At 35.0% G+C, this 12,172-nt stretch overlaps 1 protein-coding gene across 4 annotated transcripts in view; it reads right to left on the bottom strand.

Moving 5' to 3' along the window:
- The window catches only part of PPP2R3A (protein phosphatase 2 regulatory subunit B''alpha), a 148,831-nt gene that overhangs the window by 20,560 nt on the left and 116,099 nt on the right, over window positions 1-12,172 (bottom strand). For all 4 annotated transcript variants that reach the window (XM_031439968.2, XM_064491403.1, XM_031440124.2 and 1 more), the window contains 3 exons: window positions 6,332-6,507; window positions 4,582-4,700; window positions 2,649-2,755 (listed from right to left, as the gene is read on the bottom strand). In XM_031439968.2, coding sequence (XP_031295828.1) covers window positions 2,649-2,755; window positions 4,582-4,700; window positions 6,332-6,507 — 402 coding nt within the window. The remainder of the gene's footprint in view (window positions 1-2,648; window positions 2,756-4,581; window positions 4,701-6,331; window positions 6,508-12,172) is intronic.

The raw sequence follows: 12,172 nt of genomic DNA, 5'->3' as shown, positions 1-12,172 counted from the left end.
TTACATCCCTATTTTTTCTTTGATAGCCAAGAAGTATACATCCACAAAGTGGTTTTTAATGGTTACATGGGATTGCACTGTGTACATGTAGGGCAATTTTGCTAATCCGATACTAAGATTGCCTCCAGTTTTCACTATTATAACATCTACACATGTTCTTTTTTTAAATAAGACTAAAAATTTGTTTTTGTTTTTGGAGGGGGAGGGAATTAAGTTTGTTTGTTTTTTAATGGAGGCACTGGGGATTGAACCCAAGACTTTATGCATGCTAAGCGTGTGTGCTACCACTGAGCTATACCCTCCCCCTTACAAATGTTCTTAACAGTAGTGATATTGCTTTGTAAAGTTAGTAACCTCACCCCAATTCCTACTAATGAAACTCAGTGCCCAAACACTTTAAATATATCACACCTGTGAATCCACTTGCCTTTCTTCTTCTGATGCAGTCAGACTTAAGATAATCAATGAATGATGAATGATTTTAAGGGTTTTCTACAGGTCTTTGATCCCAGTTTTGTGGCTAAGCATATTAGGGAAATCTCTGGATTAAAAAGTGGTTTGGTGGTGGCTTCTTCAGTACTCTCAGAAAAGACACTTAGGACTTAATGGTAGGGGTGAAAATGGTACAGTCTCTAAGGAGGACTAGTTGACATTATCTGCTGAGCTGGGTGTTTCTGTTTATCCCTCTAGAGCTACTCTTCCCCTAGCTCTGCGCCCCAGGAGGCTGACCCAAATGGACCACACCATTGTGCTCTCGTGTCTTCTGGTTGGAAGCCAATGGGGAGCACATACAGGATACTGAAGGATACAAGGAGAATGAAACTGGCTATTTGTTCTAGTAGCTGTCTCTCAGCTGGGTTGCCACACGTTGGCTAAATCCTGAACTGCAGATCATAAGCCCTGTCATGTGACCCTCTCCATACAGCTACTCTCTCTGTGTTCTGGGGATGGTTTCATCTCCCTGTCCTTTTGGGCTTACGGAGGGAAATGGTTCCCCACCATTGCTAGTTTGGGTGTCTGCATCATTTCTCGTTGGTTTCTCCAAAGTCCTCCTATGTCTTTGCAAGTTTGCTATCTGTTTGCTATACTTCTAGAAATTTATCCCACATTTGCATAAAATGACACATATATAAGATTATTCAGTATTTCACTAATAGTGAAATTAGAAATATAATGTCCATGAACAGAGGAATGCAAAATAATGGTATAACTATACAGTGGAATATTATGCAGCTATAAAAACTTACCACATTAATTGAATATATTAATGGAATAATCTCCAATTTATTGGTTTGTTTTTCCCTCCAACTTTCAGTTATTCTTTTATTAATTTTTTTCATTCATGCAGGGCCCCCAAAATATTTGTGATGCCTCATTTATACCTAAGTGATTATTAAAAACAAGTATTTGGTTCACCATATTGTTCTCCCAACCTTTGTTGTTGTGGTTTTCAGCTTTATTGAAGTTTGATACAAAAAAACTGTGCCCATTTAATGAATTCATCTTGATGAATTCAGACATATGCATGCATCTGTAATATCATTTCCACAACCAAGGCACTAAACTTAGCCACTACCTCCAAACATTTGTGTTCTTTTTTTTCTTTTGTAGGAACACTTAACATGAGCTCTATCTTTTTAACATATTTTAAAGTGCATGATACCATATTTTAACCATAGGTACTATACTGTATAGCACGTCTCTAGGACTTATTCAGCTTGTATAACATAAACTTTACAAAAGTGGAAAAAGCAGGGAACCAAACAATGAGTCTGATACCATATGTGTAAGAGAAAAAAGAAGTTAAAAGAATGTATATGTGCACTTGGTTTTAGATATATACTCACATGTATGTGTGTGTGTGAGGAGAGAGGATGTGGGGCAGAGAGGGAGAGAGTGCCTCTGGAAGGGCTTACAGGAGAATGGTAACAGTGGCTGCTTCTGGGGAGAACTGAGTGGTAGGAAGCCAACTATTTATTTGAATATTAAATCAAATGCATATACTGCCTATTCAGAAAATGCGTCACATTAATAACAAGGACTGAGAACCTGAGAAACAGTGACCAAGGAAGAACTAGAGGAGCTGCTACAGGAACTGCTAGAAGATGATAAGAGCCAGCGAATTCGAAAGTCACTGAGATGTTCTAGGCAGTAAAAGTCATGGGCAGTTAAATTTCTTACCACGGTCCCTTTATGGAATTTTACCTTATTATAAATCTTCTGTAAAAGTCACTTCCTGTACAGGGTTGAATGACAATACCATGTATGATACAGATTTGTTTTAAACATGATCATCTTTACTATTTGAAAGTAGTTCTTTGAGCTTCCTCCTGTATTTACAGGGTTTCCCAACATCCCTAACAAAGTAGAATGACTGCACAATGATCTTAGTTTCCAATGAAAGGTCCAACTCCATTCAAGGAAATGGGACATGAGAAGGCTTTTCAGGAAATTAGTGAAGGAGGGAAGAGAAGACTGCTGGGGAAAACATTCATTCAGTTAAAGCTGGTTCAAGTCACTCATTTTTATGATATTCAAAAATGACAAAAATAGGAAAGGATTACAAGCTTGATTATTTAAGGTGGTCCTAATACCCCCTATAAGGTTACCCCTGTTAAAAAAGCTGTGCAAGACACAGGGAGACTCACCCTTCCTGGAACTGTGCTTGGGCAGACTCCTCCGCTACAAGGGTCTCATATTCCTCAGCAGCAAACCTGTCCCAGTCGGAGGGCTCAGGACCGTCGTTCTCAACGTCCTGATTGGGAATAGGTCAGTCACAGGAAACAAAAATAATCAGAGACAGAGAATTGGAGATAGGTCATCACAAATGTTTTAACATCACTGAAGAAACCCCACCTGAAAGATGTTTCATTTAAACAAGTTAAAAGAAGTGCTAAAGTGATTTTCTGCACTTTCTACACTTTGAATCACAAAATTGTAAGGAATGGTTACAGCGAAACGGCTTAGGTTTAGACTTCAGCCTTGTAATCAGAGACTTCTCTGGCCCCTTCTCTCTGGCACTTTGCACAGCAGCTATCTGGAGTGACTTGTGGTTTGCATATATACCTGAAATGTACTGTCCCTTCCTCTGGCAAACCTTTACTGCTTCTTTCAAAGCCAGCTCAGATACCACGTCATCTGTGTTCTCTTCCTGGGAACAGCCCTTCTCCCCCCAGTCATTTCCTTCACTCCACTGTAGATGCTTGGTTGCCACCTTTTGCTCTTTTTTTCATCTCTCTCTGTACCCATCTTTTTCATCTCTGTATAACCAGTGTCTTCCACACACTGCCTGGAATTTGCTGAGCACTTTCTAATAATCTTTGCAGATCAGAGCAAATATTGATAATTACCACCTCTCAGAAAGAAAAGAAAAATTTAAAGGTGAAAAATTTAAAATATTTAACAAATAAAATTGAAGGGGGCAAAAGGGCATATGTATTTTCTTTTCCTTCTACAATATAGGCAGCATCTTGGATTTTATGTTCCAGGTAAAATGATGTTTTTTCATGACGAAGTTGAGTCAGCACTGCCATAGGACATCAAGTTAGTTATGACACGAAGAATGCAAGTGCCTAAATATTGACCACACAGTGTGTTAATTACTATATTTAATCTATTTTAAGAACTCCATCTTTTTAACATCTCTGAAATTGGTATGTATCTTAGACTTAAAATTGGCAATGTTTTTTTTTCCTTGCTTAAAGGTATATAAAATAATGGGATATATTAAACTCAATGAAATATAACACTGACTTTAGGCTAGCAATAATGCACCTTGATATGCTCCAAGGTCAGGTGCAGAGTACTTATTAGAAGCCGATCTTTGTATTCTTACTACTATTTAGGTCAAAGTTATGCAACACGTGGAAGGCAAAAGACTGAAAAAGTTTCCTGTAGTTTTACTCCTATAGGACTCAACTGCAACAGTTCTTTTCTATCTACATAGTTTTTACTTTTTAAACAGAGGAATAGACAGAGAAGTGGTGATATTCCACTTTTTGTTTGTTCGTTTTTTGGACATGGATTATATGTCCAGGTTTTCTGAGAGTCCCACAAATTTTCATGGATGAGGAAGGGAGCTCACCTCTCTTCAGCAGTAGAATGACTTCAAACTGGTAGTCATGTACAGTGATCATTAACACCTGAAACAGTGTTACATTATCTGAAGGTTGTCTATCCAGGAGAGCACCTAGTTCTCATTATAATGGGGAAAGCTGTTTACCATGTCATCTCAGAATGGTGCAGTTAAGTCAAAACCAATACACTTTCTAATACAGATGTGCCTATTGACCTAGATTTTAAAAGTCAGAAAGACAAGTATTTCAAAACTTTTCTTGTAACTAGTTTCTGATGTATATGGAAGTACACAGACCCTACAGTTCACTGAATGACAGGCAAACACAGGTCACCTAAACCTGAGGATTCGCTCTGGGAAGAGATGTGCTCTAGGTCCTTTTCTCTCTCTTCTCAGTGTGTGATGGAACTCTTTAAATACCAAGGCTCCTACACACAGAGACCATGACTGTTGCACAGAACCCCGATGCTGCAGCCCTCAAACAGAAGTTAAAATTACACTGGTACCTTCTGGACTGCAAAGGGATCTCTCTGTTCATGGTCTAAGTATTTCTCCAGGTTAAAGAAAGTGTCATAGAAGATGTGAGCCATCCTGCATCTCTTCAGGTCTCGCAGAGTTATTCTGCCTGTGAAAGAACAAAGCTGGTAAATTTCAAGAGCTGTTTTGGCAAGTGGAAAACTTCTACTCAAGTTTAAAAGTATATGCATATGCTTATTTTATTATAAAAATCCCATTTCTTTTTTTTGAGGTAAAATTCACATAACATAAAGTCCACCATTTTAACCATTTTAAAGGGTATTAATTTATTGGCTTTTAGTACATTCACAGTGTTGTGTAACCATCACCACTATCGTGTCCCATAGCATTTTTCTTCGCCCCAAAAGGAAACTGTACCCATCAGGCAGTCCCACTCCATCTCCCCTTCCCTCTCCAACCCTTAGCCCCTGGCAATCACTAGTTTCCTTTCTGATTCTATTGGAAAAAGCCTTTTTCTTTTTTTTTAATTCTTATTTTTTTATTTAAGTGTAGTTAGTTTACAATGTTAGTTTCAGGTGTACAGCAAAGCAATTCAGTTATACATATGCATACATATAGATGTATTTTTCAGATTCTTTTCCATTATAGCTCATTGCAAGAAATTGAATATAGTTCCCTCTGCTACACAGTAGGTCCCTGTTGTTTATCTATTTAATATATAGTGATGTGCATCTGTTAATCCCAAACTCCTAGTTTATCCTTCCCCCCATTCCCCACCCTGATAACTATAGTTTGTTTTCTACGTCTGTGAATCTATTTCTGGTTTGTAAATAAAATTTATATCCTTTTTTATAGATTCCACATATAAGTGGAAGCATATGATATTTGTCTTTCTCTGTCTGACTTACTTTACTTAATATGATAATCTCTAGGTTCATTCATGTTGCTGCAAATGGCATTATTTCATTCTTCTTTATGGCTGAGTAATATTCCATTAGACACACACACACACACACACACACACACACACACACACACACCCCACATCTTCTTTATCCATTCATCTGTCAATGGGCATATAGGTTGTTTCCATGTCTTGGCTATTGTAAATAGTGCTTCTGTGAACACTGGGGTGCGTGTGTCTTTTTGAATTATAGTTTTCTTCAGATATATGCCCAGGAGTAGGATTGTTGGATCATATGTTAAGTCTATATTTATTTTTTTAAGGAACCTTCATACTGTCCTCCATAGTGGCTGCACCAATTTAAATTCCCATCAACAATGTAGGAGGGTTCCTTTTTCTCTACACTCTCTCCAGCATTTATTATTTGTAGACTTTTTAATGATGGCCATTCTGACTGGTGCGAAGTGATACCTCATTGTAGTTTTGATGTGCATTTCCCTAATAATTAGCAATACTGGGATCTTTTCAAGTGCCTGTTGGCCACATAGATGTCTTCTTTGGAGAAATGTCTATTTAGGTCTTCCGCCCAATTTTTTTATTGGGCTGCTTGTTTTTTATGTTATTGATTTGTAAGAGCTGTCTGTATATTCTGGAAATTAGTCGCTTGTTGGTTGCAGGAAAAAGCCTATTTCTTAAACAGAATTTGCCATTGACTGTTGGTTCTACACTAACAGTAAAGCAGAAACTTAAATACTTCTGTTTTTGGAAAGCCTGTATGGAAGACTCTGGGAAGTTAAATAATTTAGGAAAATCCAGGTTACATCCCCAACTCTTACATAGGTGAATAGTGCAAATAGCTCTTTATTCAATCTTACCATCGCTGGTTGGCTTCACCAGGTCAAGCATCTGGCACAGCAAATCATGGAATGGCAAGGGCTCAATGCCCATGGCTTCCATCCGTTCACACTGCTCCTCGTAGAAGTATTCCAGCTCATACATGGAGAGTACACCATCCCCATCCAAGTCCATGCAGCGGAACCAATACTCAATGCTAGGAGATACGGACACTCATTAGCAATGGCCTGTTAAAGGTCCTTTACTCACCTAGACTTACTATTGTCTATGTTTCTTTTCAAATGAAAGTTATGTATGTGTATACTTTAGACTCAGACACAGTTTTACAAAATTTGTTACAAAAAAATGGCAGACCTCCTCTTTATTTTCCCTTCTTCTGAACAGACCAATTGCTAATAAGGAGATTGAATCAGTTATGAAAAATTTCCCAACAAACAAAAGTTGAGGATCAGACAGATTTACTAGTGAATTCTAAATATCTAAAAAGAATAAACAATGGCCCTTCTTGAACTCTCCTAAAAAACAGAAGAGGAAAGAACATCTTAACTCATTTTATGAGGCCAGCATTACCCTTGATAACAAAACCAGACAAGGATACCACAAGAAAAGAAAATTACAGATCAATATTCCTGATGAATATATATGCAAAAATACTCAACAAAATATTAGCAAACTGAATTAAACAATGCAGTAAAAGGATTATACCAAGAATATTCCAGGAATGCAAGAATGGTTCAACATCTGCAAATCAATCAATGTGATACACCACATTAACACAAGGAAAGGTGAAAACACATAATCACCTAAATAGACGTAGAAAAAACACTTTACAAAATTCAACATCTCTTTATTATAAAAACTCTCAACAAAGTGGGTACAGAGGGAACATACCTCAACATAATAAGGGTCATATATGACAAGCCCATAGCTAACATTATACTCAATGGTGAAAAGCTGAAAGCTTTTCCTCTAAGATAAGGAACAAGAAAAAGGTACCTAATCTTGCTGTTTTTAGTCAATGTAGTACTGGAAGTCCTAGCCAGAGCAATTATGCAAGGAAAATAAATAAAAGCCATCCAAATTTGAAATGGAGAAGTAAAACTGTCACTCTTTGCAGATTATATATTATATATAGAAAATCCTAAAGATTCCACCAAAACACTGTTAGAGTAATTGAACTCAGTAAAATTGCAGGATACAAAATCAATATACAAAAATCATTGCATTTCTATACACTAACAATAAACTAGCAGAAAGATGAAGAATCCTGTTTACAATTGCATCAATAATAAAATAAAATATCTTGGAATAAATTTAAACAAAAACGTGAAAGATCTGTGCACTGAAAAGCACAGGACACTAGTGGATGAAACTGAAGATACACACAAATTGAAAGATATTCCATTTCCATGGACTAGAAGAATTAACATTGTTAAAGTGTCCGTACTACCCAAAGCTACCTACAGATTAAATGCAATTCCTATCAAAATTCCAATGGCATTTTTCACATAAATAGAACAAACAACCCTAAAATTTGTATGGAACCACAAAAGATCCCAAATAGCCAAAGCAATCTTGAGCAAGAAGAACAAAGGTGGAGCATCACACTACTTCATTTAAAAATATACTACGAAGCTATAGTAATCAAAACAGTATGGTGGTCATAAAAATAGACACATAGATCAATGGAACAGAATAGGGCCCAGAAATAAACCCACATATATAGTTAACAAAAGAGCTAAGAATATACAGTAGGGGAAAGGATAGTCTCTTTAATAAACGATGTCGGGAAAACTGGACCACCATCTTACACCATATACAAAAGTTAACTCAAAATGGATTAAAGACTTGAATGTAAGACTTGCAACTGTAAAACTTCTAGCTTTGAGGCAATGAGCTCCTTGACACTGGCAATGATTCTTTTTGATCTGGCACCAAAAGCAAACCAAAAAAGTAAAAAATAAACAAGTGAGATTATATCAAACTAAAAAGCTTCTGCACAGCAAAGAAAACCATCAACAAAATAAAAAGGCAACCTACTGAATAAGAGAACATATTTGCAAATTATATCAAATTATATATCTGATAAGGGGTTAATATCCAAAATATATAAAAAACTCATATAACTCAACAGCAAAAAACCAAACAACCTAATTTTAAAATGGCAGAGGAGCTGAATAGACATTTTTTTTTCCAAGAGACAGAAATTTACAAATGGCCATTAGTATATCTTTTTAAAGAAATGTCTATTTAGGTCCTTTGTCTATTTTTTAATTGAGCTGCTTTCCTGCTATTGAATTGAGTTCCTTATGTATTTTCAATATTAACTCTTTACCATATGTATCGTTTGCATGTACTTTCTCTGATTCCATAGGTTCTCTCTTCATTCTGTTGACTGTTTCCTACTAGAAGCTTTCTAGTTTTATTCAATCCTATTTGTCTATTTTTGCTTTTGTGCTTGTGCTTTTGGGTCATATCCCTCCAAATCAAATTTCACAGACCAGTGTCAGTAAGTTTGTTCCCTATGTTTTCGTCTAGTAGTTTTATAGTTTCAGGTCTTATACTTTAGTCTTTAATCCATTTTGAGTTGACTTTTTATAGTTGAGATAAGGGTCCAATTTAATTCTTTTGTATATAGATAGCCAGTTTTCCCAACACCCTTCATTGAAGAGACTGTCCTTTCCTCATGTGTGTTCTTGGTATCTCTGTTGAAGATCAATTGACCATAAATGCACAGATTTATTTCTGGGTTTTCTATTCTGTTCCATTAATATATATGTCTGTTCTATGCCAATACCATGCTGTTTTGATTATTATAGTTTTATTGAATATTTTAAAATCAGGTAGTGTGATACCTCCAGCTTTATTTTTGTTTAAGATTTTTTTTTGTTATTTTGTACTTCTGTATGAATTTTAGGGTTGTTCTTATTTTTTTTTGTGAAAAATGTCATTGGAATTTTGATAGGTATTGCATTGAATCTGTAGATCACTTTCAGTAGTATGCATATTTTAACAATATCCATTCTTCCAACTCATGAAGATAGGATATCTTTCTATTTTTTGCACCCTCTTCAAATTCTTTCATCAAGATTTCATACATTTCAGTGTACATATCTTTAACCTCCCAGGTTAAATATATTCCTGTGTGTTTTATTTTATTTGATGCTATTGTACATGGGACCATTTTCTTAATTTCCTTTTCAGATACTTTGTTGTTAGTGTATAGAAATGCAAATAATTTTTGTAGTTTTATTTTGTATTCTGCAACTTTACTGAATTCATTTATTAGTTCTAACAGTTTTTTTTTTTTTTGTAGTCTTTAAAGGTTTTCTACATATGATATTATGTCATCGGCAAAGAAAGAAAATTTTACTTCTTCCTTTCTGGTTTGGATATCTTTTCTTTTGCTTGCCTAATTAGTCCTGCTAGTTGAATAAAGGTTGCAAGAATGGGTATATTTGTCTTGTTCCTGATCTCAGAGGAAAAGCTTTCATATTTTTACCACTGAGTATGATGCCAGCTGTCATACACAGTCTTTATCATGTTGAGGTACATTCCTGATACACCTAACTTGAGAATTTTTTTTTTATCTCTAAAGGGTGTTGAATTTTGTCAAATGCTTTCCTATATTTATTGAATTGATATATATTTTTATCCTTCATTCTTTTAATATGGTATATGACATTTACTGCTTTGTATGTCAAACCATCCTTGCATCCTAGGCACAAACCCCACTTGATGGCGGTGCATAATCATTTAAATAAGTTGCTGAATTCAGTTTGCTGGTATTTTGTTGAGGATTTCTTTATCTATGTTTATCAGGGACGTTGGCCTCCAATTTTCTTATAGTGTCCTTATCTGGTATGAGGGTAACACTAGTCTCATAAAGTGAATTTGGGAATATTCCCTCCTCTTCAGTTTTTTGGAAGAGCTGGAGAATAATTTGCATTCATTCCTCCTTTGCTGGTGGAATTCAGCTGTGAAGTCATTAGGTCTTGGGCTTTTCCTTTTGGGGAGGTTAATTACTGATTCTATCTCCTTACTTGTTATTTGTTCAGATTTTCTATTCAGTCTTGGTAGGCTGTACGTTTCTAGGAATTTATCCATTCCTTCTAGGTTATCTAATTTGTTGACACATTAATGTTCACAGTAGTCTCATATGATCTTTTGTGTTTCTGTTGTAAAGTCTCCTCTTTCACTTATAATTTTATTTGAGTCTTCTTTTTTCTTAGTCTAGCTAAAGGTTTGTTAATTTTGCTCACCTTGTCAAAAAACCAAAGATTCATTGATCTTTCCTAGTCTCTATGTCATTTATTTCTGCTCTGAACTTTATCATTTCCTTCTTTCTGCTAACTTCAGGTTCAGTTTGTTCTTTTTTAGTTTTTTTAGGTGTAAAGTTGTTTATTTGTGATCTTTCTATTTTTCTTATGTAGGCATTTGTTGCTATAAATTTCCCTCTTAGAACTGCTTTTTTAGATGGTAAATCAATCTTGTATTTTGGGGGTAAGTTTCACTTGCTCATGGTACACAATCTTTTTCATATTTTGCTAGATTCAGTTTCCTAATTTTGTTGAGTATTTTTTGCATCTGTATTCATAAAGAATAGTGGTTTGAAGTTTTCTTGAATATTTTGTCTGGTTTTGGTATCTGGGTAATATTGACCTCATGAAAGGAATTTGGAAGTGTTCCTTCCTCTTTTATTTTTTTTAAGAGTTTGTAAAGAATTGTTACTATTTTTTAAATGTTTGATAGTGTTCTCTAGTGAGGCCAACTCAGCCTGGGATTATTCTTCCTATTCAGATTTTTAATTTCTTCTTGAACCAGTTTAGTAGTTTGTGTCTCTCTAGGTAATTTGTTCATTTTGTCTAAGTTACCTAATTTATTAGCAGAAAGTTGTTGTATATATCTACTATAATCCTTTTTATTCCTATATGGTCAGTACTCATGTTCCCTCTTCATTCCGACCTTAATCTGTATGTTCTCTTTCTTCTTGATTAGGATAGCTAAAGCCTTATCAATATTATTGATCTTTTCAAAAGAAATGACTTTTGGCACCACTGATTTTATTTTCCTATTCTCTCATTTATGCATTCTAATCTTTATTCTTTTCTTTTTTCTGTTTGCTAATTTTCTTTTACTCTTTTTTCCTGGTTTCTTAAAGTGGAAGGTTAGGTTATTGACTTAAGACATTTCTTCTCTTTCAATATATGGATTTACAGGAAGAAATTTTCTTTGTACTGCTTTTGTTACATCCCGTAAGTTTTGGTATACTGTTTTCCTTTTCATTCATCTTAAAGTTTTGGTATGCTGTGTCTTCATTTTCATTAATTTTAAATAATTTTCTAATTTCTTTTATGTATTCTTCTTTGATCCACTGGTTATTTAAGCAGTGCATTGTTTCTATTTATTTGTGAATTCCTACATTTCCTTCTGTTATTATTAATTTTATTCTGGTCAGAGAACATAATTTATATAATTTCACTTTTTATATTCTTGAAGGCTATTACGTGGCCTACCACATATTCTAACCTGGAGAATGTTCTATATGTGCACTTGAGAAGAATACATATTCTACTGTTCTTAGCTTGTGTTCTATAGATATCTGTTAGGTTTATTGGTTTTTGGTTTCGTTTATAGTGTTATTCATGAATTTTATTTCCTTGTTGATCTCCTTCCTGGCTGTTTTGTCTATTACCAAAAGCAGGGTACTGAAGTCTCCAAATGCTACTGCTGAATTGTTTATTTTTCCTTACAATTTCCTTACAATTTTTATTTCATATATTTTAGGGCTTTGTGCTGCTAGGTGTATATATGTTTATAATTGTATGTCTTTCTGTGGGACTGATCCTTTTATGAAATAA

This window comes from Camelus dromedarius, chromosome 2, assembly GCF_036321535.1.
Source record: "Camelus dromedarius isolate mCamDro1 chromosome 2, mCamDro1.pat, whole genome shotgun sequence".
Classification (NCBI taxonomy): Eukaryota; Metazoa; Chordata; class Mammalia; order Artiodactyla; family Camelidae; genus Camelus; species Camelus dromedarius.
This window is presented reverse-complemented; position numbering and strand designations above follow the sequence as displayed.